At 41.0% G+C, this 26,822-nt stretch overlaps 1 protein-coding gene across 3 annotated transcripts in view; it reads left to right on the top strand.

Moving 5' to 3' along the window:
• The first annotated feature begins 1,242 nt into the window (after positions 1–1,242).
• SETD2 (SET domain containing 2, histone lysine methyltransferase) overlaps positions 1,243–26,822 on the top strand; it is a 126,412-nt gene continuing 100,832 nt past the window's right edge. For 2 of the 3 annotated variants that reach the window (XR_006715823.1, XM_045492691.1), the window contains exon 1: positions 1,243–1,472. Coding sequence is in view for 2 of the 3 variants with exons in the window: in XM_045492691.1 (XP_045348647.1) it covers positions 1,402–1,472 (71 nt within the window). In the remaining variant the exon portion in view is untranslated. The remainder of the gene's footprint in view (positions 1,473–26,822) is intronic. The other variant, XM_045492690.1, reaches the window with a different exon arrangement.

The raw sequence follows: 26,822 nt of genomic DNA, 5'->3' as shown, positions 1-26,822 counted from the left end.
AGTGCAGGTGCCGGCATGGCTGAAGTCTGCTGGAGGAACTCTTCTGGGTGATAGTCCTCCCTTTTCTCCTTGAGTCCTCCCTCACGTGGCACACAGCACAGCAAGAGAGCTCAATGGGGTCTCTTTTATAAGGGCACTAATTCCATTCAGGAGGGCTCCACCCTCATGACCTAATCACCTCAAAGGCCCCACCTCCTAATCCCTGAGAGGTTAGGGTTTTCAACGGTGGGGGGGGGGGGGGGCGGTGGCACGCGAACATTCCAGTCCACAACACAGACTTCCGTGCAGCCGTCTGCTGGTAAAATCTTACTCAAAGTTATGGTGATCCTGTGAACTCCCAATTTCAAAATGATCAGTTGCCACGAACTCTTCAATGCCCCGAGCGTTTAGCTAAAGGCTTTGCACATTCTTGTTTCTCCTTCCAAAAATAAGAACTAAAAACCCTGGCCCTTTCAAGTCGTCCCCTTTAAGCTCACCTTGTCATCTTTGCAGGAAAGTGATTAGCAGCCTTTAAAAAGGATGTTTGTTCCGAGGCCTTAAGAAGCCGGCGGAAGGCTGGCGCGGTGGCCTGGCCGAGTTGGGGTGGGGGTGGGGGGCAGATGACCCAGAGGGAGGCGGGAAGGAGGAGGGGGCGTCCGGGGAGCTTGGGCTCCGGGCGAATCCCCGGCCTGGCTCCGTTTCCGTTCCTGCCGAGGGGCGAGATGAAGAGGCAAGGGGGAGAGAGCGCGAGCAGGAGAAATAAAGGAGAGAAGGGAGACAGGCTCGGGAGGAGCGGCGACCGCGGTACCTCAGAGTCCCGGGACCCGGGGGAGGGGCCGTCGTCGGCGCGGCCGCGGACGTCGGTGCTACGGGCGGCGGGGCAGGAAGGTTAGAGTCCCGGCGGGCTCGGGCCGTTCCCCCGACGTCGCCTGCCAACAGCCTGGGGCCGGGCCGGGTCACGCCTCAGTCCCCCGCCGCCTCGGCTGGCCTGACGGAGAGGTCGCCGCGGCGCCTTCACTTGGGGTCCCGGGCGGGTCCACGGCGCTCGGGCCCGGAGCTTATTGTTCCGGGAAGCCGCGGGCAGACTCGGGCCGGCCGACCCGCCCCCGCCTGGGGGTCGCCCGGCAGCTGCGGGAGCGCCGACTGGCGGCGGACGCGCGGCCCGTGCGTGTCCCTTTAAGGGGCCGGGCCTGTGCGGCAGAGGGGCTGGCGGGGTGCGCGTCGCTCCCCGTGTGAGTGTGTGGGGGAGAGAGCGGCGGGCGGGCGGGCGCCGGAGGGAGGGAACGAGCGAGCAAGCGACGCGGGCCGCCCCTGCCGCCGCCGCGGTCGGACCAGCGGCCTCCTCCCCTCCCCTCCCCTCCCCTCCCGCGCGTCGCCCTGCCGCGGGGAGGGGGCTCGCGTCGCCGCCTCCAGCCGCTCCCGATGAAGCAGCTGCCGCCGCAGCCGCCTCCGAAGATGGGGGATTTCTACGACCCCGAGCACCCGACCCCTGAGTAAGTATCAGCTCCGCGGTCTCCCGCCGCCTCGGCCCGAACCGAGGGCGGCGCGTCCTGACGGGCGGCGGCGCGGGCCGGCGCGAGGAGTAACGGGCCCGCGGTGTACTCGCGCGGGCGGCGTGGGGAGCAGGCCCGCGCCGCCGCCTCGCCCGGGCCTCCGCGGGTCGGCGGTTGGGCCCGGCGTTGGCGCGGCGGGTCGCGTCGCAGCGGCGGTTGGGCCGGGCCGGTGGGGGAGGGGCGGCCACGGCCTCCGCCGCCGCCGCGTCCTCACCGACCCGGCCGGCCCGTGGCTCGGCGGTCTCCTCCGGCTTCCCGCGAACCCCTCAGGCCGCGCCGCAGGCGCAGGGACCGAAGCGGAGGAGCTGCCGGTGTCGGAGTCAGCGAGAGGGCACCGGCGAGGGTAGGCCGCGAATCCCCGGGCTCGGGTGGAAGCCCGGCCCGTCGCCCGGCCCGTCGCTCGGCCTGTCGCCCGGCCTCCCGGAGACGGCAGCTCGGACCGGAAGGGCCTAGCGTGCGTCGCTCGGCCGGGGTCCGTGGAGGGTCCGCGCTGCACTCTCGGGTTTTTTTTTTTTTTTTCCCCCCTCCTGGAACTCGATCCCGGCCTCGCAGTGCTTCCGGCTTCAGCTTCTGCACCTTTGGCACTTGGGTTTTGTAATGGTGGCGAGGTTTGTGTGGCCCCGATGTTGAGGTGACACCGGGTTTGTTTTTCCGCCTGAAAATGAAAGCCTTCGGAGGGGCATACGTTCTCTTCCAGATTGTGGGATTTGCACACTTTGGGACACTACTTCCTTGGTAACAGGAACCTTTTACCCTAAATGGATGACTTTCTACCGCTCATAAAGACTTAAAAACTGAGGATCGTGTGAGGATTCTCTAAAGAGACAGCGTTCCGGAAAACTGAAATAGTTTTGTCCGGCCGTAGTTTTTCAGACTTGGGCAATTTTTTTTTTTTTTTTTTAACACATTTCTGTGGAGGGCTGTAGCTGCTACTGTATCCAATACCTCCGAGAGCTTCCACTCCAGAGCCTAGATTCACTTCTTTCCCTCCGCCCTCACAAGACTATTGTTTTAAAAAGCTATTCTTAAACTCCATTTGCTGGTGTTGGTCGGAGTCTACCTAGAGATATGAATGCACGACTCTTTGCAAACTTAACGGTTGGTAGGGGTTTCGGTTGAAACTGTCACTTTTGTGAGCAGAATGATTCCAAGAGATTTGCTCTTTTGACACATTTTACCTTAGCTCTGCTATGGCTTTTTTTTTTTTTTTTTTTAACTCTTTGCCCGAAGCTTTGCAACTTGGTCCAGTCATGTCTGGATCTTACTTTTAGATTTAGTTGCAACACAGAAGGATTCTGTTGGGGTGTTGATGGTTTCTGCACCGAAAGAGAAGTACTTACGCTACCTTTCTAAACAAACCCAACTCTTAACTTACAACAGTAAGTTGTCCCTACATGGCTTTATCCTTTCATGGGTTCCTTGCTTTTAGGTTAACATTACCTTGATTAGGTTTGTTTTGATTTACTGCACAATCCTCAGTCCAGTGACAAAGCTCATGTTTTATAGGCTTTTGGTGTGAGACTCAGAAAACCTCAAACAACTCTGTATCATGATCCAATAAACACTTATTGAACAGTTGTCTGGTACAAAATAACATGCTATCCCTTGATCCGACTAAATGCCTGCTTACAGTTTTTACTTGGTTGTGTGGTGAAGTTCAGAGGCTTTAAGGATGACATCCTTCCACTTTTTTGGGAAAACATTTTTCGTATTGTGTGGCAAAATGGACTCAGAAGTGCATCTTTGATGGACCTAAGTGGGGAAGAATCAAGAATGTTTATTGTTTTACACAAGGTCTTGAGAGTTTTTATTTTCACTTCTTTTCTGTTGTTACTGCTTTGGATTTCTAAGTGACTGAGTTCCAAAGGGTGTGTGTGTGTGTGTGTGTGTATTAACCCGCATGGAGTATATAAAGAATTATAAAATGTTTTCTGTTATAACGTAAGAACTAGAGGGGATCTTCGTCGGCATCCTGGATAATGTCACTTGTCTTTCAGGTGCAGAAACTGAAGCCTAGAGCGTGAAGTGACAGGAAACCCTGTTGAGGTAGTATGTATACGCTGCCAGTCAGTCATGATACTCCTGGATAGACAAGAGCAGTACAGTGTAGGGGTAAAGAACTCGGATTTCAGAATCAGACATACCTGGGCTTGTACACTCGTTGAACCTTGGACAAGTGACTCCATGTCTCTAAGCTTGGGTTTTCCCATCTTTGCAGTCAAATGCTCTGCCCCCGAGCTCTACCCCCAAGGTTTTCCCATCTTTGAAATCAGGATCGTGAGGGTAGCGACCTCATAGGGCTTTTGGGAGGATTGAATGAAAATTATGTGTGAAAAGCCCTTGGCACAGAGCGTGGCCTCTGTAAGTGCTTCTCTCTCTCTGGGGTTATCAGGGAAAACTTAAAAGAGGTAGGATTGTAAGTCAAGCTTGAAAAGATGAGGTGGGCTTGAGGGGGTGACATGACCAAGTGTCCCTTTTAGACTTTAGGTAGTTTGAAATGGTTCTTTGACACGGGAAGAAATTGAGGCACAAAATGTGAATTTAGTTTGATTGAAGAAACGGTTGGAGCCTGATGTTCTGTGTTTGTCTTGTACTCACTCTTTAATCAGGCACAGCTGTGAGACCTGGCTTTTTTCCTGTGGCATATAGGATTGTATTTCAGGTGAAAATGGCTGTAATCACCTGAGTATCTGTGCGCTAGGTGTTTGCTATCGGGGCCAGGTGTTGAGGACGCTGCAAATTAGATCCAGTTAAAGTCTTCAAGGAACTTCTCTAATGAGAGAGACAGGCAAGTACTTAACAATGATAGAAGTGCTGTTCTTCGAACATATGCGTATTTTGTACCAGACACAGGCACGCTAGGGGCGGGTGGTATACAAAACACACAAAATTTTGGCCGTATGGGCACCCCTCCTAGTGAGGGGTGCTAATGAATAATATAGAGTGTTCAAAGGTAAGTGCTTTGAAAAATGGAGCAGGGTAAGGAGGATCCAGAATTTCTGGGGAAGATGTTATAGTTTAAAATGAGGTAGACTGGGTGAACCTTCTTGAGAATGATATTTAGGCAAAGATTTAAAGGGACAAGGATTAGCTGTGTTAATATCTGGGGTGAAAGCATTCCAAGCAGAGGAAATAGTTCCAAGGTGCTGAGGCAGACCTAGTGAGTTCTGCCTGGTGTGGCTAGAATGGAGTGAACAAAAAGAGTGATATAACCTGGGTCAGGGTGGGGCATAGATCTCACAGTGCTTCGTAGAGCCATTATGAGGACTTTGCCCAGAGTTTTCAATAGAGGAATGACAGAGTCTGTTTTCAGCTTCAGGCAGGGGGGAACAGCAAAGCAAGGAGACTTGAAGCTAGCAATCTGGGAGAAAGATGCTGGTGACTTGTAAAGTGGTAATAGGACATGGCGAGAAATGACTGGATTCAGGATACACATTGAAGAAGATCAAACCAATATGCTTTGTTAATAGATCAGATGTGGCAGATGAGAGAGGAGCCAAGGATGATTCCCAGGTTTTTGGTCTGAGCAGTTAGAAAGATGGGATTTGCGATCAACCAAGGTAGATATGACTTCGTGACCAGAGCAAGTTTGGGAAATAGATTAGGAATTCAGTTTTAGACATGGTAACTTTGGGATGCCTGTTAGACATTTGGGTTGAGTTGATATCCAGGTCAGACCCTGGAGTTAAGGGAAATTGCCTGGACTAGAGATGTATTTTGTGGTCATTAACTTAGTATTCAGAACCACAGCATTGGAAGAGATCACCAAGGGGGCCAGTGTAGAAGGAGACAAGAACCTGGGAGTGATCCCTTTAAACTGCAGTATTAAGAAGCTTTTGTTGTATAGTGTGCCTTACATGGAAGGCATCCATAAACGTAGGGAGGGAAATTACCTCTTTACTACCTCTAACTAGGAGTTAGCACTTTTTTAAATTACCGATGTAAACAGCAAACTACAGTACTATTAGCAGTACTTGTGATTTTACTACTAGACAGGTCACAGATATTTTAATAATATGCTGTGGTTATTGTAGATGTCTCAAAATACTGTTGATGTTTATCATTACATCCAAGTTATAGTAGAGATCTACCACTACTACATTGTTAAGAAGTATATATATATTACTGTATCACACATTGGGGGTTTTTGTCCTCCATGTAATTGGTTTCATTTATAATATATATTTTATTTTATGCATTTAAAAATATTAAACTGAGAAGAAATCTACAGGCTTCATCAGACTGCTAAAATGGTCCAAAGAACAAAAAAAAAAGTTAAACTTTGGGCTCTGGAGCCAATGGTTCCTGGTTTTAGAATTTCACCTCTTAATAGCTTTATGAACCTGAGCAAGTTTCATAATTACTCTCTGCTTTGGAGTCATTATTTACAAAGTGGGGATCATAGTAGTATTTTCTGTGAAAGGTTTTATGAGGACTTAAAGATAAGGACAGTGTTAGATCTTTTATGATTAGCATTGAATGCATCTAGGAAGAAGAGTACAAGGCACCACGATAGGAAAAGCATGGTGAATTTAGCCAAAGTTTATTAACTGGGAAAAAATATTTCTACATGTTCTAATAAAATACAAAGCAGTGAGATTATTCAAATGCTCATAAAATCCTTGTAATTCACCCTAGAGTGGGAATACAGATACCTCAGGAAGCTATCTAAGAGAAATCTTTCTGGGAAGATTTCCTGGTTAGAAAGCCTGATGAACTATCCTAGTGCTTAGAACAGAGTATATACCTCTCCAGTATTCGTGTTTCTCTTTGCTCTTTGTTAGATTTCAGGCGGACCATTATTCTGACACATTATGTCTTTAGAAAGGTATTAAGCAACTGTTGATACAGTTGTGTTTTACTAAGAAATGTTCAAACTGCCAAGACCTCCTTCATATAACATTATCAGCCAGTCATACTTTTGTAGTTTCCTCAGTGGGAGTTTGATATACCCAAATCTTTTTTGCCATTTTTTTTTTATTGTCCTAATTGATTCCCTTTTAAAAATAGAAATGTATTATAATTTAGTCTTTAACAGATACGTATAATTTTTCTTGACTTGATAATCTGTGTTTTTCTGTGAGTGTTGTCAGTTTTTGAAGAGAAGCTAGAATAGTCATATGCTGGATGACAACGGATGACTAGCCGGGGTTACAGAATCAAAAGTTGACGTTCATTTCTGTTAATTCTTCCACAGTACTGTAGGGTACTTTATTTTGTAATGCACTAAGAGCTATTATTATAAGGCCCTGTGATACCATTCATATTAGAAACTGAACCATTACATCTGGAGGCACCAAACATCACGCTTAGAATCCTTCCTTTCTATTTGAGAGAAATCTACTCTGGAGTGGGGGAGGCATTTTATTCTGAAAAAATTTCAAACTTACAGAGAAGTTGTAAGAATAGTATAATGAATTTCCATATGCTGTTCATCCACATTAACCGGTAATTGAAAGTTTGTCCTATTGATGTGTCTTTCTATATAAAAATATAAATATACATGTGTTTATTTTTGTCTGAATCAAGTTGGAAACATCAAGACCTTTCACCCCTAAATATCTTCATTACCTTAGAAGAAGCTTTCTCTCAGATAACCAATGTACAGTAATCAAATTCAGGCAATTTAATATTTGTGCCTATACTGTTAACTGATAAAATGTTTGTATTTAAATTTTGTCAGTTGTCTCAATAGTGTCCTCTCTTTTCAGTGTAGGATTACAAATTTCTTTTAATTGTGATGCCTCTCAGTCTTTAATCTCTGAGGAGAGAGCTTTATTTAAAAAAAAAAAAAAATTTTTTTTTCAACGTTTATTTATTTTTGGGACAGAGAGAGACAGAGCATGAACGGGGGAGGGGCAGAGAGAGAGGGAGACACAGAATCGGAAACAGGCTCCAGGCTCTGAGCCATCAGCCCAGAGCCCGACGCGGGGCTCGAACTCATGGACCGCGAGATCGTGACCTGGCTGAAGTCGGACGCTTAACCGACTGCGCCACCCAGGCGCCCCGAGAGCTTTAAATTCAAGCTTTGGAGGTACTCTATTATTGTCTTTGTACTTACCACAATTGTGATATTTCAAGAACAATAACAGTGTCTGGTAGTATGTTTTAAATAGTTTATTTATTTATTTATTTTTAACTACCAAAACAATGGATGCTTATTGCAAAAGGGTAAGACAGTGCAGATGTTTATAGAAGAAAAAGTAAAAACCCACCCTTAGCATTTCGTCCCTGCTCCATCTCTCCAAATTCCACGTCCAAGAGGGTAACCAGTACTAACGATGTAGGGTATACCTTTCCAGACCTTTTCCTTTTGTTTTTTTGTTGTTATTTAAGTGGAGTCCTACTACATATATCATTCTGTCTTTTTTCTACATACTGTATTCTCTGCATATTTGCATTTACAGGTAAGATATACTTACCTTTTTTAGCAGGCAATATTGAGTTGCTTTATTTTCTTAAGGTGTCTGGTTGTCATGTTAAACAGTTTAAAAAGGCCTTGGGACATGTTGTGCTGTGTGGAGGGGTCTCCTTGCAAATATGTTTCCCCACAGGGTGAGTATATCTGGTAATTTATAATAGTATTTCACCATTTTGTGTAGACTTTGACTCCTCTACTTCCTTGCTTTTAAAAAATCTATTGTGTATACTTATTTCTATTTGTCCTGTCTGGTGCTGGTGGATTAAGTAGTTTTTATTTCTGCCCTGCTTAGATGAGTTGATTGGTTATTTTAAAAAGAAAACTCGAGGGGCGCCTGGGTGGCGCAGTCGGTTAAGGGTCCGACTTCAGCCAGGTCACGATCTCGCGATCCGTGAGTTCGAGCCCCGCGTCGGGCTCTGGGCTGATGGCTCAGAGCCTGGAGCCTGTTTCTGATTCTGTGTCTCCCTCTCTCTCTGCCCCTCCCCTGTTCATGCTCTGTCTCTCTCCCAAAAATAAATAAACGTTGAAAAAAAAAATTAAAAAAAAAAAAAAAAAGAAAACTCGAGGCATTTAAGTACAGTTTTTTGAAAATAGTTGGTTTGAAGCTGGCCAACTGAAAATTCAATAGGTTTGTTGTTTTTCATAATGGGATTTATATTTGGAAGTCTACTTTCATGGATTCAAATGAGAGGGAGTTTACCTTGTGTAATTTTTGGTCACTGTGTGCTAGTAAAATGTTATATTTGAGTTCCTTAGGTTTGGAATTCACGTATAATGTATTTTAATTTGACAATCTTTTTTTTTTTTTTTTTTTAACTCTAGCTAGTGGTTACTTCAGTGCCTTTTCCAGCTAAGCAAACACATTGGTCATTTAGATGGAAGTTGGTCTAAATTCTTAAAGATGCTTTTTAGAGTGCTTTTTCTGTCAGATGCTAACATCTCACAGGTGATTATATCGTTGGGTTGGTGTGGGTGTTGATAGGAGTGTGATCATGCTGGGAGGTCTGCTTTTTGGGAGCACTGCTTGTGGGCTTGCAAGAGCCTGGAGCAAGTGGTGGTTTCTGACTGTAGTTCTTTCTGCTGCCACTTCCTGCCAAATGCACTTAGATTCTCTTTGGGGAGAATTGGTTGTACAGTAATCACCGATATTTGCTTCATGATTAGCTCTTTGTGGAGACCCATGGATTAATTCTACTTTGAGTCTTTTGTCTGATATTTGGCCTCTTAGTGAATGGTTATTAATTACATACTTTCTACTTTAGTAGGCAGATGCTGCCAGGTTTAAAATTTTTATGAATTTTGTGTGAATGTAAAGTAAAGCTAATATTTTTCATAAATTACATAGATGGCAGCAAACTCTTTCTGTGGAAATCCACTTATTCTGATCTGGAGCACACACAGACTTCCTAAAATTACTTAGTTAAAAATACAACTCTTCCATTATTTTATCAATTCTAGACCAGAGTATCTGTATCAACTATAAAACATAAGCTACATGTTTTATGATGCTACTTTTGTGCTAAAAATTACCTAAAGAGATGAATTTTGTTGACATACAGTAAAACTTTTTGTTAGTAGTAGGTGAAAATATACTCCTAAAATTTTCCCCAAGATAACCTTAATAGGTATGCTCTTTAAGCTTAAGTTTACCACGTCCTTTAATAAATAGTTTATTGTATAATTCAGGAAGCCAATTGTCCCAATCACGAAAAGTATAATATAGCTTTTCTGGAAGATTTAACAGCAGTTTGTGTAACACAGTAATGTTAATAGCTGAATATTAACACATTGAAACAGTGGTAGTTAAATAACTAATGTTTCCCCGATTATAATAATGCTTGCATTCATTACAGAGACAGACTACCAAGAAATACTTGATGCCCATCTTTATTTGACTACTTACTTATTAGAGAAGATAACAATAGTGCTAGAAGATATGAATTGGGGCAGGAGTTAGAACCTGGCTGTGATAGAGAACATTTTTTCAGCTATGCATATGATAGCTACAAAATTTGTAAGCTGGGTGCTTTTGTGAAATGTACCCATTGCTTAAGTATTTTTGTTCCCATCATTACTACTTTCCCACATAAATATTTTAAAAGATAAGTTTGCATGCATGTGCATTTTTATAATTCTCCAGCTTTTAAGATACTTCAGGTGATTGCTAATATGAAGCATCAGGAAAGGCTAAACATTTCATTAGAGCTGTCTATCAGCATTCATGCATTTTCTTGCTCCTTTTAGGCTTGTTTGGGTCTATCTATTGCTAGGACCTAAGGGGTTTTGTCTCATGTACTCAAAAATCCAAGGAACGTGAGGAATATGTTATGGAGACTCTTTTTTTCTAAAAAAATATTTTAAATGTTTATTTTTGAGGGGGAGAGAGACAGAGACAGACAGCATGAGTGGGGGAGGAGCACAGAGAGGGAGACAGAATCTGAAGCAGGCTCCAGCCTCTGAGCTGTCAGCACAGAGCCCGACGCCAGGCATGAACTCGTGAACCATGAGATCATGATCTGAGCTGAAGTCGGACGCTTAACGGACTGAGCTACCCAGCGCCCCGAGACTTATTCTTCTAAAAAGAATCTCAATAACCATTGGGTACAGAGTAGTATGTGCTTAGTAAAAGTTTCAGTTGACCTGATTCTTCGTAACGGTCATTCTAATTTTCTGATAGAGGGAATAGCATCATTAATAATTACTGGCATCTTTCGTAAGACATTCTTAAATAACTATTGCATTAGGACACGGAAGGTCAGGGAATTGAGGGTGAGTTGAGCTAATGAATGTCATTGGTGATCAGAGAACTTTTTATGCTTCTTTCATTGGTCCTTGTGGAGACAGACTGATGAAAATTGTAGATCTCATGCTGGTGGCTTGAGAGAGAACATGAGTTGCTTCCTAAGGTTGGATAACCTATTGTGTTTTGTGCTAGACCAGTATTTTTCCCCCAGCTTTTTTAGTTGTTAGTTTTATATTTGTCTTTTCTCCAGGATGGATGCTCTATTTAAACTATGCCCTTTACCCTTGCTTTACCCTTGCTTAGTTGTCTTTCTATTCAAATCCTTCAGATCAACAGTCTCATTTATCTCTTTATGACTGTTGGGGCCAAAAGAAAATGATGAAACTACAGATGTGGCGATAAAGAGTGTTTTTGGGTATACATTAAGGATGTGACACTGAAAAATGGTAGAAAATTTGATCCTCTAAAATTGAGGCTTTTGGGCCACCCGGGTGGCTCAGTCCGTTAAACATCTCACTGGCTCAGGTCATGATCTTGCAGTTCACGGGTTTGAGTCCTGTATCGGGCTCTGTGCTGACAGCTCTGAGCCTGGAGCCTGCTTCAGATTCTGTCTCTTCCTCTCTCTGCCCCTCCCCTGCCCGTGCTCTTTCTCTCTCAAAAACAATAAACATTAAAAAAAAAAAAAATTGAGTCTAAATAAAGGGGGGCGCGCCTGGGTGGCTAAGTCAGTTGAACGTCCAACTTTGGCTCAGGTCCCAATCACACAGTTCATGAGTTTGAGCCCTGCATCTGGCTTGCTGCTGTCAGCGCAGAGCCTGCTTCAGATCTTCTGTCCCCCTCTCTCTGCCCCTCCCATGCTGACCCTCTCTCTTTCAAAAATAAACATACAAAAAAAATCTTTAAAATTGAGGCTTTTTTTCTGTAGGATAGCTGATACTTTTTATACTGAGAAAACTGAAAATTTTATATGCTAAGCCTTAAACTGGAAGAAAATTATAAAGTTATTCAGAGTTGGTTTTTTTTTTTTTTCATTATAATCAAACCTTTTAAACCTGATGCTAAGAAAAACTAGCTGAATTGAACTCTTGACTATTCAGCTAACATTTGTTGAATGCCAACCTTGTGATAAGGCTACAGAAGTAAGTACAGTGAGCTATAGCAGGGACATCTAACCCAGACTGGTAGAATAGAGGGGTAGATAGTTGGGGAGGGCTGCTCAGAGGATGTATACTTAGTCTGAAAGAATGGGAGTTAGGCAAAAAGGGTGAATGGAGGATGCTCTAGGGTGACACTGAAGGGTAGGGTACATAGGGAAGATTGTCCCTATGTCCATTTCCTGTTAAAGATTCCTCTGCATTTGCCCCGTTGTAAGCGGCTGAGCGGCACAAGAGGTGTCTTATGTAGGGAGGCCTTATTACCTTACCTAATGACTTCTCATTCCTCTGGCTTCCCCTGTTTTTTCCCCTTGACTCACTCATTACCGTGGTTTACCATGGCTTACCATGGCTGTGATTGTAAAGGGCATGGAAAATTGTGTCTCTCATTTTATAAAAGAGGAAAAGAAGGCCTAAAGAAATTCAAGGTATGCTCACTAGTTTTGTTGGCAGTACCACAACTTGAGCAAGGTCTCTTCGTTTAACAATTTGTCAAAGACTAACTTTTTAATGATACTAGGGAATACCATTTATATTAGCTTTGCCATTGATAATCAATTGGATATCAGTATTCTGAGTTAACTTATTTTCCTAGGGGTCTTCTGGATTAGTCTTGAGGTGCTTAAAATAATTTAACTTGGAGGGTGCAGGGGATTCCCTCAAGTTATTTCTTTTCTCCAATTTTGCAAATACATATGCTAGAGGATTAGAGGGTTGAACATCAGTCATCTCAGCAAAAGGTACACTGGATATGTGGATGATCCAGATCTGCTCCTTTGGCCAAGTGCCTTAAGTAGTCTGAAATCTTCATTGGAAATGAGCTTCTAGGAATTTTTAATCCCATGAGAAACTGCAGCCTTTATGTCATTCCGTATATTAAGGAAAACCAGAAGTACATAGGTAGATAACTTGCCTTTGTTAAGAGAGCTAGTAGGAAGAGAAGGTACACACCCCAGCTAATACACCAGATCCCCAGCACCACAAGCTTGGCAGTGTGCAAGTAGCCCAGACGGGCCACGCCACCCCACAGTGAATCCCGCCCCTAGGAGAGGGGAAGAGAAGAGGGCTAGTAGTTATTTTTGTCTTCGTGTCCTGCATAATACTGCACTGCTGTTTGTGCATTTGCCTTACCAGTTCATGCTCTGTCCAAGTGATGAGGTAGTTCTAGTTCAAGAGTTCTCTTAGGACTTTAACTCAAGGTTTTGGGACAAATGGACACATCTCACAAGTAGTGATAATGAACATATTTGTGAGACCATAAGATGCCAAAGAGACATCATTCCTTGTTTCGGACACTAGGGAATCAAAGTAGTTATGGCTTAATGGGAGAGACTGTGTTATCATGGCTACTGTGAAATAAACTTGTATGTAGCTTGCTTAGATGTCTATAGATATTTTTTCTATTTGAATTGTTTGGGAAATGAAACCATTATTACTCTTAACTTGTTCTAATTTGAACACCAAGACCCTAACTTAATGATTCTCTGATCCAGAAATTTGTATCATTCAAGGTTAATTTAAAAACCAGTGCTTAAGTCATGGAGCTGAAAAGTAAAAAAATAATAATAATAATAAAAAATAAAACAAGGGTTGGTGTAAACTATGGCTCACAAGCCAAGTCTGGTGGACCACCTATTTTGTACCTATGAGCTAAGAGTGGTTTTTACATTTTTTAATGGTGGGGGATAAAATCAAAAGAGTACCTCGTGACATATGAAAATTATATGAAATTCACATTTTACTACTTATAAATGAAGTTTTGTTGGAACACAGACACACACACAAAAACCAACCCCCCCCCCCCCGCCCCACCAAAAAAACCCAGTGCTTATTTTTATGGTATTATGTACATAGAAAGAAGATATAAAAGGTTGGTGAATGCTTAAATTGAGCCTAGATCATACTTTGATGAAATTTCTTGGTTAGTAAATTTTCTAATCTTTTGTTTTCATCAAAAGAAAGTTTGAAGAGGGTTAGTAACATTGTTTTCTCTCCATGGAGTTTCAAATTAGTTCTAGTTTAAGCCTAGGTTTAAACTAAATTGCTTTTGAGCTCATCAACAAATATCATACTTTGATTTTGTAAGAGGTGTGGTCTAGAATAGGGGTTGGCAAACTAGCCAGTGGGCCAAGTCCAGCCTTGCCTATGTTAGTACAGACTATGAATTAATAATAATTATATCTTTTAAGTGGTTAAAAAAACTGAAAGAATAGTATCTTGTGACATGTAAAATGATATGACATTGGAGTTTTTATGTCAGTAAATAGAGTTATTGGAGCACAGCCACACTCATTCAGTTATTGTATATGGCTGCTTTCACACAAGAGTTGAATAGTTGTGACAGAGACTGCATGGCCTGTAAAGCCTGAAATATTTACTTTCTGGCTCTTAAGAGAAAATTTGCCTATACTTGCTCTAGAACACTGATGAAAAAAATCATTTCCAAGACTGCTTATGTAAAGTTTTAAGATAGGTTAAATTTTCAGGAAAGCATGGCCCATCCTAGTTTTATGCTTTTTTAGAGTGTCTTGGAAAGAAGCTCTTTGTACCCCAACTTGGCATTAGTGATGAATATCACAGTGATATTAGAATAATTCTAAATTAGGGACGCCTGGGTGGCTCGGTCGGTTAAGCGTCCCACTTCGGCTTAGGTCATGATCTCACGGTCCGTGAGTTCGAGCCCCGCGTCGGGCTCTGTGCTGACCGCTCAGAGCCTGGAGCCTGTTTCAGATTCTGTGTCTCCCTCTCGTTCTGCCCCTCCCCTGTTCATGCTCGCTCTCTCTCAAAAATAAACGTTAAAAAAAAAAAATTTAAAAAAATTCTAAATTATTATAAACTTTTAAGAAGAAGCTTTAAACTTTCACGTTGTTTTTCTCTATATCAGTCAGAATATAGAATTTAATGTAAGGAATTGGTTAAAAGGGTTTTTGGAGAACTGAGAAAATGAAAAGGGGACTCTGAAGGTAGTATGATAGAAAGGCAGGAAGTAACTACCCATCTGAGCGCTGAGAGGAAAAAGGGGAAAAGGGTGTGGTTCTCAGAACCCAGAAGCTTGGAGTAGGGCCCCTTGGAGCTGAGATCTCTGAGGAAGGGGGTATTGGACATGCTGGTGTCTGAGGAGTTGCAGTCAGGCTGGTCTGGGATTATGGAAGAAAGGTAGAAACTGCAATCAGCGCCCGGGAGAAGTGTATTTGTGGATCAATACATGTGGGAACTGTGCCCAGTAGGAAGAAACAAGTTCCCTCCTACCTTTCCAGCTTTTCAGTCTTCCTCTAGCACATGCTATTTGTGTCAGAGGAGCAATGTAGTTTACTGTCACAAGAGTGTAGAAAGTGTGGGCCGGGAGCTAAAAGTATCTTAATAGAGGACAGATGGTCTAAACATATTGAAACATTTCTCAAAGCTCCAGGTAAGAAATGATTCTAGTATGTTTTCAGGAATCTGGGAAGGTAAAAAAGAAATCCAAAAAGAAGATTTTTGATATATTTTTTTAAATATTTATTTTTGAGAGAGAGAGTGCAGCAGAGAGGGTGACAGAAGTTCTGAAGGGGGCTCTGCGCTGACAAGCAGAGAGCCCCATGTGGGGCTCGAACTCACGAACTGTGAGATTATGACTTGTGCCGAAGTTGGATGCTTAACTGACTGAGCCACCTGGGTGCTCCGATGTTTTTTTTTAAGTTTATTTATTTTGAAAGCATGTGCAGAGTTTGCTAGGGGGAAGGGCAGAGAGAGAGGGAGAGAGAATCCCCAAACTGATAGTGTGGAGCCTTATGCGGGGCTTGAACCCACGAACTGTGAGATCATGACCTGAGCCAATATCAACTGACTGAGCCACCCAGATGCCCCAAAAGGAAATTTTGGACAAGCATCGTGAAGTGTGTGTAGAGGTCTTTTTTTTTTTTTTTTTTTTTTTAAAGGTCCTGATATCTGTTCCTCACACATTCTTTTTTTAAAGTAAGATCCTGGCTTTTGTTTACCTTGGTCTGTAGGAATGAAGAATATCTGAACTTTGTTAGATAGCAGTAAAACCCTAACATATGAAAAATGGGGACTTTTTGTATATGCTTCAGTTTTGGATTTTCTATTACCTAACAGGAGAGTAAGTCCAGTTATCAATTATTAGGAAATAAGGGGTTCTAAGTAGGATAAAGCCAATTTGCACATCATCTAGTGTTTCTCAAACTGCCTGTAGTTTATCATGGATTGGTATACCTTAAAAACATACAATAAAAATGAAGTCCTAGAAAAATGAAGTGAAAAATTAAGAATCCAACGCCACTGGTTGAACAGTTTTGTATCTTCATTGCGGTGGTGGTTACATGAATAGTTTTGCATAGAGCTACTTGCACACAAAAATGAATATGAATGCAGGTTAAAAAGAATGGTGAAAACTGAATAAGGTCTAATCTGGTGAACAGTAATGTACCAATGTAAATTTCCTGGTTTTGATATTGGACCCCAGCTATGTAAGATGTCACCATTGGAGGGGGCTGGGTGAAGTGTACAGAGACTCTTTGTACTATTTTTGTAACTTCCTGTCAATCTGTAATTATTTCAAAATAAAAAGCTTAAAAAAGTATAAGCCAACTGATCACTGGTCAAGGTCAAATTGCTATAAAAGTTTCCAAACTCTGGTCTCAATTTCTGTACTTGTAGATATGTAACAAACTTAGCCAGTTGGCACTGGCCTAAAGACTACAGTTAAGTGTAACTTTTCAACTTCTGTAGCTACTCTGTATTTTTACCATTCTCCTCAATCTCTCTCTACCTTTCACCTCCTACTTCTGTGTCTCTATTCATTTGTTTAAAATTATTTACTATGCATCTTTTTAGTGACAAGACCTGGGGATATAAAAATGAGGAAGGTCTTTGCTATTTATGCTTATTTTCTAAAAGTGGAGACTATTTTTTTTTTTTTTTAAGTTTATTTTGAGAGCAAGAGCATGCAAACAAGTGGGGTGGTAGGGGCAGAGAGAGAGGGAGAGAGAGAATCTGGAGCAGAACCCATGCTATCTGTGTGGAGCCTGACCTGGGGCTCAATCCTATGAACCGAGAGAGATCATGACCTGAGCTGAAATCAAGAACTGGAAGCTTAACTGACTGAGCCACCCAAGTACCCCAAGACTATTAAAAAAAATTTTTTTTCTTAATGTTTATTTTTGAGAGACAAAGAGTGTGAGTGGGGGAGAGACAGACAAGTCACACACACATGCGCACGCACACACACATGCGCACACACACACACAATCCCAAGCAGGCTCCAGGCTCCGAGCTGTTAGCACAGAGCCCGATGCGGGTCTCGAACTCGTGAACCGAGAGATCGTGACCCTAGCTGAAGTAGGCTGCTTAACTGACTGAGCTACCTAGGTGCCCCAAGACTATTTAAGTTTATTTTTATTTTGAGAGAGATAGCAAGTGGGGTAGGGGAGGCGGGGCAGAGAGAATGAGAATCCCAAGCAGGCTCTGCACTGTCCACACAGAACCCAGTACAGTGCCCGAACCCACGAACTATGAGATCATGACCTGAGCTGAAATCAAGAGCCGGACGCTTAACCAACTGAGCCATCCAGGTGCCCCGAAACTATTTTTTTTTTAACTGAACTGTAATTGACATCCGTATCTTATTAATTTCAGGTGTACATCATAGTGATTTATATTTTTATGCATTATGAGTAAATGCTGTTGTTAAAGAATCTTACAAATATGTATCCAAATTGCTAACAATGTTTTGCGTATTAACTATGTGCCAGGCACTATATGGAGGATTTTATTTTTTTTAAGATTCTATTTTTAAGTAATCTCCACACCCAACATGGAGCTCGAACTCACAACCCTGAGATCAAGGGTTGCATGTCCACCTACTGAGCTGGCCAGGTGACCCTACGTCTGGAGGATTTTAAATTGATGTTCTCCTGGATTCTCTCTTTGAAGTAAATAGAGTAGTACTCTTTCAGCTTTATTTACTTAAGTTTTTTTTATTTAGAGAGAGAGCTGGTACGGGCAGAGAGAGGGAGAGACACAATCCCAAGTAGGCTCTGCGCTGTCAGTGCAGAGCTCAACACGTGGCTCAAACTCCTGAACCATGAGATCATGACCTGAGCGGAGACCCAAGAGTCTACCCCTTAATTGATTGAGCCATCCAGGTGTCCTAAAGTTTTTATTTTAAAACATGCCACTTTTATGCTGAAAATCTTAGTTCCTAATGACATTAATGGAATGGCTTATTTGCTTTATCCATTTTTATGTGACAGTTTCAGTGGTAATACCAGTATTATTATAACAGACTACTAACAGTGTAAGATTTCTTTATGATTTTTTTTTTACCTTCAGGATATATTCCAGGAAGGTATTTTTAGTCAAAATAGTTCAACGTTTCTTCATGTTTGTGCCAGTCACCAGTTTGGTATAGTTTTAATAGTTTGAATTTCTAGAAATTATTTATTTTCTCATTAAAAAAATGCATCATTTTACATGATTCCAAAGTTACTGCAATAAAAGAATGTTCAAAGAGGCATAGCTTTCATTCTTATTTTTTTTACCATGTCCTTTAACATGTAATAATTATGTTTAATTTTGGTTGAGTCTTCCATTTTGAACATAGAAGCACACAAAACATGCTGTTTTGTGTCTTGCTGTTCACTTAACAATGTATTCTGGAGATCATACCAGAAGAGTATACAGAGCTCTTCATCATTGCTTTTAATGTTGTGTACTGCTTCATTGAATGGATGTGGCAAAGTTACTCAAACACTCTTTTGATGAACATTTAGGCTATTTCCAGTCTTTTGCTATCACATGGATAACCTTTGCATTTTATTTTAACCTTCATTTTCCATGCATGAAAGTGTGAGGGGTGGTGCTTTTTTTTTTTTTTTTTTTTTTTTTTTTTTTTTTTTTAGTGCATTTAATTCACAATGATCTTACATTATCATCAGCTTTGCCTTGTAAGAATAAGTATTTCAGGGTTTGTTTTTGTTTTTAGGCATGGGTATCTTTGCCATACTTCTACTTGTGTTAGCTGACTTGAAACCTTTCTCTTTTAAACCTCAAGCACTAATTTGCTATTTTGGGGAAAATACTTAAACTTCACAACAGTCAGAAAATAAATGGTGGCTATTATGTTTAAGGTGGTGTTCCTGAAGAAAATTGACCTTTATACCTTTTTGGTGTGTTTTGGTTTTGGTCTGGTGGTAATTTATTCTAGGAACTTTCTGAGTTGCTGTATTCATTGTGTTACCAAAATTAAATGCAGCCCATGTAGATTTTTTTTTTTTTTTAGATTTATAACAAACATGTGAAACATGAAAAAATGAAATTATTTTTAGAAGCATTTTTAATATTAACACAAAATAAAGCAGATTTATGAAAGAGAAAGATCCTGAATTATTTGTGTATAAAAAGAGAAACCTCTTTTGTCTCATGTGTAGATTTAATCACATCACATGTTTTACTTTCATTGTTTTAATTTTGAAAGTGGATTTTAAAGAGCTAATTTGCATCAGCATCTATAACCACATGAAGGGACTGACCACCATCTATTTTCCTGTTTCTGTTTAATGTGGTTAAGCAAGAGTAGGACTGGAAGACTGGCATTAAGTAGTCACCTGCTAAAATACAGGATAGGTACAGCTTTTTAAACATTAACTAGTTTATATCCTACAGGTCTGTCTATAGTTAGCCATCTCCCTCAGACTCTTGATATGACACACCTTTCAGTATAGTAGCTCTTCATAGAAGAATCTAGTCTGAAGTTGAGATGTGCATCCAATTGAATGATTTCTTGCATCCAATTTAGGAGTTGTAATAGACACATGACCATCAGGACTGTTACTCTGTTTTACGATACAGCCCCTTCTGTTGCTAGGTAGATAAATTACTAGTGCACTGAGTCAAAATATATTTCTCTGAAACTTTTTGCCCTTTGCTCCCAGTTCTGGGTAATAGCTAATAAATATTTGTTAAAGAGCAAGGGCTCTGCAGTCAAAAAAGCCTGGATACTTGTCTCTGTCACTTTGCTAGCTATGATGTTAGGTTTCGTCATTTGCAAAATGAGAATACAAGTAGTACACCCTTCATAGTTTTGAGGGCAAGATACGCTAGATGTATGTAAAGCATTAAACCTACTACCCCCAAAATAGGAAACATTCTGTTAACTGCTTGTAGTGGTGATGGTGGTCTAATGGGGCTGTAAGACAATAGTGTAATGTGACCAGCTCACTAAGAACTTATCCTCCACTCTTTCTGTTGTGGTTCATTGCCTGGTACTAAAATTGAATTTCAGCATTTATGCATTTCTGTGTTTTAAAGATTGTTTGGTACTGGGTATCCCCTCCCACATTTGCTCAGTGAGGAAAATAAAACAGGTAATTTGAGATTTAACCCCAAATGGTGAATAAAGGTAGTGAAATCCATTTGTTTTTATTTATTTAAAAAATGTATATTTATTTATTTTGAGAGAGAGGGAGAGGGAATGCAGGTGCAATGAGGGGCAGGAAGGGGGGTGGAGGGTTGGGGGACAGGGAGAATCCCAAGCAAGCTCTGCACAGTGAGTGTAGAGCTCTGCGTGGGGTTCAGTCCCATGAAATGTGAGATCACGACCTGAGCCGAAATTAAGAGTCAGCCACTTAACTGGCTGAGCCATCCATGTGCCCTGTGAAACTCATTTGTATGTAACAGGCCTTAAAATGTTCAAAATCACCATACACCCCAGTTTATGGGTTTTGGAAAAAGATTGCTTGAAGAAAACATAATTCACTTAATGCAGGTGCTCCTGCAAACTAATTTGGAAGACAAATTTAGAAACATTTCAGGTAAATATACAATTGTTAACATTTGGGATGATATTCTTACCTTCCCTCAGTGACTATGGAACTCTAAAGATCAGCTGTGTTTGTTTACAAAGTGATTGCTTGTTTAAAGAAAATAAGTTATTAGCTTTAATCACCATAATATGTAGGTTCTCTATTTTTTTACAGTTTATTGAATTAGAGAGTGAGCATGAGCAGGGAGAGGCAGAGAGAGAGAAAGAAAGAAAGAATCCCAAGCAGGCTCTATACTGACAGAGAAGAGCCCGATGCAGGGCTCGAACCCACAAACCACGAGATCATGACTTGATCTGAAATCAAGAGTCAGATGCTTAACCGACTGAGCCACCCAGGTGCCCCTGTAGGCATTCTGTATTAAAGTTTAAGCTTTTGGGATATAAGAATAGTTGATGGGTATGATATTGGGGGAGAGAGATGCAGTTTTGATCTATATCTATCTCTCTGTTTTGATCAAATTATTTCCTGTGAGAATCTTCTTGCCTGTAACTTGAATAACATTTCATTAATTTTTTTTCTAGATTTAATCTGTATACATGAGCCTCTATCTGGAGCTCTCTGTATGCTTCAGATACTATGATAGTTGAAGATGAAGACTTAAAATGAGTGAGAAATAGTGCTTCTGTTTATCAGGTCCATTGGCACTAATTGAGGCTAGCATATTCATCCCAAAGGGCTTTGCCTAAAGTTTCTACGCCTTTCATGAAAAGCAGTGTGGTATTCATGGTTTTATTATTTACATAAGTCACACATTTCTCATCAGTGTTTTAATTTTTTTTTTTTTTTTTTTTTTTTTACATTTATTCCTTTTTGAGAGACAGAGCACAAATGGGGGAGGGGCAGAGAGAGAGGGAGACACAGAATCCAAAGCAGGCTCCAGGCTCCAAGCTGTCAGCACAGAGCCCGATGTGGGGCTCGAACTCACAAACCACAGGATCATGACCTGAGCCAAAGTCGGACACTTAACTGACTGAGCCACCCAGGCACCCCTCTCATCAATGTTTTAATTCACTTGTCCTCTTGGGTCCTGTTTTTCGGATGAGAGAGTAGGGCAAATGGAATGAATTAATTTATGGCCTGTATGGCTTATTTTTTTCTAGGGTCACTTTTTAGGTGTTTCCCTCTTTTCCTTTGAGAATTGCTTGAGATGAGAAAGTTAAAACATGGTACTCTTGTTAAGGAATTTCTTTGATTCAAAAAGTAATGAGAATTTATGCTAGGGATGGTAAACCGAGGGGGGGATTACACACTAAGGACAAGAGTAGCCTTTGTCTCTTTGTAACTTAAACCCTAGTTGGGAAGGCAGAAACAGTAAATGGAAGTCAAGGTTGTATGTGATTGTCACTCTGCAAAGTACATGGTGTAGGGGTTGAGTTTAGTGGTAGTGTCTGGAGTGGTAAGGAAAGGGATAGGAAAAGGGCATACAGTACTGAGTACATACTTGATAATTGGCAAGTGAATGAAGGTGAGACCAAAGTGGCTGAGAGGATGAATAAGATGGGTTTGGGGCGGGGGGTGCCTGGGTGGCTCAGTCGGTTAAGCGGCCAACTTCGGCTCAGGTCATGATCTCACGGTCCGTGAGTTCGAGCCCCGCGTCAGGCTCTGTGCTGACTGCTCAGGGCCTGGAGCCTGTTTCAGATTCTGTGTCTCCCTCTCTCTGACCCTACCCCGTTCATGCTCTGTCTCTCTCTGTCTCAAAAATAAATAAACGTTAAAAAAAATTTAAAAAAAGATGGGTTTGAGGGGTGATATAAGGGTGTGGAGGCTGGGAGAGAGGGAGGAAGATGGTAGAATGAAGAGCAGTATGGAAAATTTCTTGAAGTCAAGACTGATCTCTATGAATTTGGAGGAGACCATCTTACCTATTGAAATTCCTTCTGAGGAGTAGTGTAAAGAAAGCTTAGCTGGATAGGAAAGTGGGAATGATGTTGTCAGATATTTATTGAGTGCTTCCTATGTTCCGAGTAGTGTTTTTGGCACTTAGCAGCTGTCAGCAAGATAAAACCAAGCTCCTGTCCCAAAGGAGCATGTATTCTAGTGGAAGGAAACAGACTCTACAAAGAAAAAAATCTCACCTTGATAAATGTTAGGAATAAAATACGAGAGAGTGATGGGGAATCTTGGGGATAACATTTGAGCTGTCATCTTATTGAGAAGAAGCAGTCTGTCGAAAATCTAGGAGGAATAGTATTCTAAGAAGGCACCTTCAGGTGAAAAGACCAGAAATTAGTTTGGAATGTTTGAGGTGCAGAAAGAGGGCTTATGTGGCTAGAACCTAGGGAATGAGGAAGGATTGTGAAAAGAGGTAAGGTCAGAAGGAGCGTAAGCAGGTATATGCTAGGATCTGATTTAAGCTTTTGAAAGATCATCTGGTTGTTGTGTGTGTAAATTTATAATGTGTGTGTATGTATTAATCATTATGATTGGTACATGTGTAGAATAATTGTCATTAGCTCCATTTTGACCATGTTACATTTGAGATACTTTTGAGAGATCCAAGTAGAGATGTTCAGTGAGCACTTGGGTAAATAAGTGCAGAGAGTGGTTGGGTTTGGAGATGGGGGGCGGGTCACCAATCTACAGATGATACTGAAAGCCATGAATCTACATGGGATGAGGTAGGAGGGAAAAGAGTAGATGGAGAAGAGAAGAAGGAAGGCCAGCCAAAATTTTGGGTACTCCAACTTGAAGACATCTGGTAGAATAGGAAGAGCCAACAAATAGATTTTAGGGAGGGAGTAGCCAGTGAGGGTAGGAGGAAAACAGGAGAATTGGTTCCCTGGGAAAAAAAAAAAAAAATTTGACCCTTGTCTTTTAGGATGTTGGTCCCTAATGACAATTCACCCTCCTGCCTTTTTTTTTTTTTTTTAAGGTATCTTTAAAGCTATTTGACTAATGAGAGTGAAGAAAAAGATACAGATGATAGAGGAAAGGAAATAAGAAATACATCTTTGAGAAGGCAAGAGGATGGGGCATAGAGTTAAGTGATGGGATCTTCAATTGAGAGTGGTCAGGGTCATGGTAGTGATGGAGATTTGGGGTAGGGGGATGTGTGAAACAGGTACCTAGGAGAGTAAGGAAGGGAATTGAGTGGCACAAGTCATAGAGTTAGTGAATGGTAGGGATAGGATTCCGACCTAGGAATTATCAAAGTTTGATCTTTTTTGCTGTGTTACATTGCCATCCTAATAAGCAAAGTAATAAATGCTGAAGAAGGTACGCTTTCATGAAGGACAATCAGGAAATCGAGATGAGGTTGAGCTGAAAAAGGAAAATTAAAGAGAAAGCCCCCCCATTAGCCTTCTCATTTATGGAAATTATTATTACCTTGTATTATAGTTATTTGGTATACCTCTGTGACATATTACTTCAAGTAAAGGATGAAATTCTGGGTAGGAACTGTGTATGAACTTGATATCTTGCCCTAACAGAGTTAACACTGCCTTCAGAAGGATAGATCCTTAAATAATTGTTGAACAAATAGTCTTGTGATTGATAAGAGTACTGATACTTGTAGTTAAGTGTTGCCTTTCTAAAATAAGTCGTTGGGCAATCCATCAGTGTGGTTGTGTGCTGTTGAAAGACATGTTGTGATGTAGTCTCCACATTTGCCTTAAGCCTCGCTAGCTCATGGTACGAAAACCTTGGCCTACAGAAGGATTACTCGGTTTGTTGAGAAGATGTTTGCAAATGTGTGTGACCATAGGTGAGGCTGTGGCTGTGAGCTAGGTAGATATGATCTTTTGTAATAAAAATTTTACTTATGAAGACTTTCTCTCCGGTGTATTACTTTTCCATATCATTGAATATCTGAGGCATTTAAAGTCTTAAATGTATGACACTGCAAGTGCCTAAACTGTGTAAATGTCAAAACCTGCCCGACTTCAGTGCATTCAGACTTCTTTTTCCATGACAGATGTTTTTGTTTGTACTTGTTAGGGAGCGGGTCACAGATTTAGCAACCTGAAATGGAAACAAATGGAGGGGGGAGGAGAGTGGCTGAAGCTATGAAATTCCAGGTCTTCCCTAATGGTGGAGATAGTGACTTTAGTACTTGAGAAGCGCTGTGACCCTTCCTTGGACCTGGGTGTATATGGCAAGCTACCTTTCTTCCAGAGAGCTCAGAGTACTACTTGAGTATACCTCTGGGTGGGGTTGTGTTACAAGCAGTGTTGGGAAATGGTCTTCAGTTTGTCATTGGTGGCTTCCTTCCTTTTGTTATCAACACTTCTCTTAAGTTTTTAGTTCTTCACACTACCCTGAGTCTGCAATTTCAGTCTAGTATAGGGTCTAGTTTTGATGTAGCTTATCCTCATCGCTGCTTTCCAGAATATGAATTTGGAACATTTGAGGTAGTGTTTCTCTAGTTGAGGCTCTAGGATCTTGAAGAGTCCATACAGTGTTTTTCATAAAAAATTCTTTTGGGGTGTAGATTTTGTGAGGGCATTTAAAAGTTTTTCATATTTGATTATCTTAAGTTGAAAAAATAACTTTTAGTTTTGAAATAATGTCAAACTTATAGAATGGCCAAAAACAATACAGAGATTTCCTATATACCCTTCACTCCATTGTGAACATTTTATCATTTATCATTCTTTCTACACACATACATTGCTTTTTTTTTTTCTGAAATGTTTGATGGTTATAGTCATGATGCCTTTTACCCCCATATCCTTCAGTGTGTACTTGCCAAAAACAAAGGCATTCCCTTAATATAATCACTGTACAATTATCAATTTTGAGAAATTAACATGGATACAATTCTGTTTGCTAACTACAAACGTTACAACATTATTTTGACCAGTTTTAAATTTTGAAATTTATTTTTCCTGAAAACTGCCACTTTCCAGTGGTAACTTTCAAGTAAAATAAATTATAATATATGAATTTTAATATTAAAAGAGTATTATTTAATATTTTAATATATTAATTTTCTTAGGTCAGTGTTCTTAAGTTGAGATCTAGCCTTAGATATCTGACAATTTTTCGTCTTCTTAAAAAAGGCCCATGTATCCCTCAAATGTGAGAAACACTGAGCATTTGAGGGGTATCTGATTTTTATTTTTTGTTTTTTATTTTTGCAGAGAGAGAGAGAGAAAGAACCAGCTAGCACTAGTAGGGGAGAGGGAAAGGGAAAGAGAGGGAAAGAATCTTAAGTAGGTTCCACTCTGAACGTGGATGTGGGGCGGGGCTTGATCCCACAACCCTGGGATCATGACCTGAGCCAAAATCAAGTCAGTGCTCAAAGGCTGAGCCACTCAGGCGTCCCAGGATTATATGAGTTTTTAGTAAGAAGTCTTTAAAGATGAGATAGGAGTGGATCTTTAAAGTGTTATTAAAATCCACATAAAGTAATAAGTGCTGCTTCTGATTTGTAGTTCAGGAAATTCAGTGAACTGAAGGCCTGGAATGAGACCTTCTAGGATCACACTTTTAGCTTTACATCTAGGGCAGGAATTCTATCTCATTTGAGGTAAGTTCTTATCCAGATTCTTCGTAAACGTTTCTGATGAGGAGGAAACTTAAGTGCTCTGTACAGTGACACATTCTAGTTGCAGACGTATCACATCTGATTTTTATAAATCAGTAAGAAAGACCAACAACTCAACTGATTGGCCAAAGACCTGAAAAAGCACTTCCCAGCTAAAAGGAAACACCAATGACTTACAAACATGAAAAAGCTATTATGATGGTAGAACTAAAAATGAAGCTATGTCTGTTGTATGTTGATATATAATACCTAAGGCTTTAAATGAACAAAAACAAGGTATAGAAAGGTATGTTTCCTTTTGTGTGTTTTCTCCTTAAAAAGAGATACATATGCTCACATATGCACACAATTTCTGGAAGGATATACAAAACTTAACAGTAGTTGCCACCGGAGAGAGATATCTAAGTTTAGTTGTATATCTTTTTGTATTATGAATTTCTCTTGTGGGTGTGTGTATTTTTCAAATAAAATGAATTTAAAATGTTCAAACTTAAAATGAGCTAAGATCTGTCATTCTGTCCTTCTGTTGGTCACAGGTCCAACTTTTGGAATTGTGCAAAATAGGACTATTTTATCTTTAAGTTTTCTGATATTTTATAAATAAATCACTGTGGTCTTGTAAGTGGTCTTTTCCCCAGTGTAACTAAAAATACTTGTTT

Source organism: Leopardus geoffroyi, chromosome A2 (assembly GCF_018350155.1).
Source record: "Leopardus geoffroyi isolate Oge1 chromosome A2, O.geoffroyi_Oge1_pat1.0, whole genome shotgun sequence".
Taxonomy (NCBI): domain Eukaryota; kingdom Metazoa; phylum Chordata; class Mammalia; order Carnivora; family Felidae; genus Leopardus; species Leopardus geoffroyi.
Note: the sequence above shows the minus strand (reverse complement) of the source record. Positions and strands in the feature narration are given on the sequence as shown.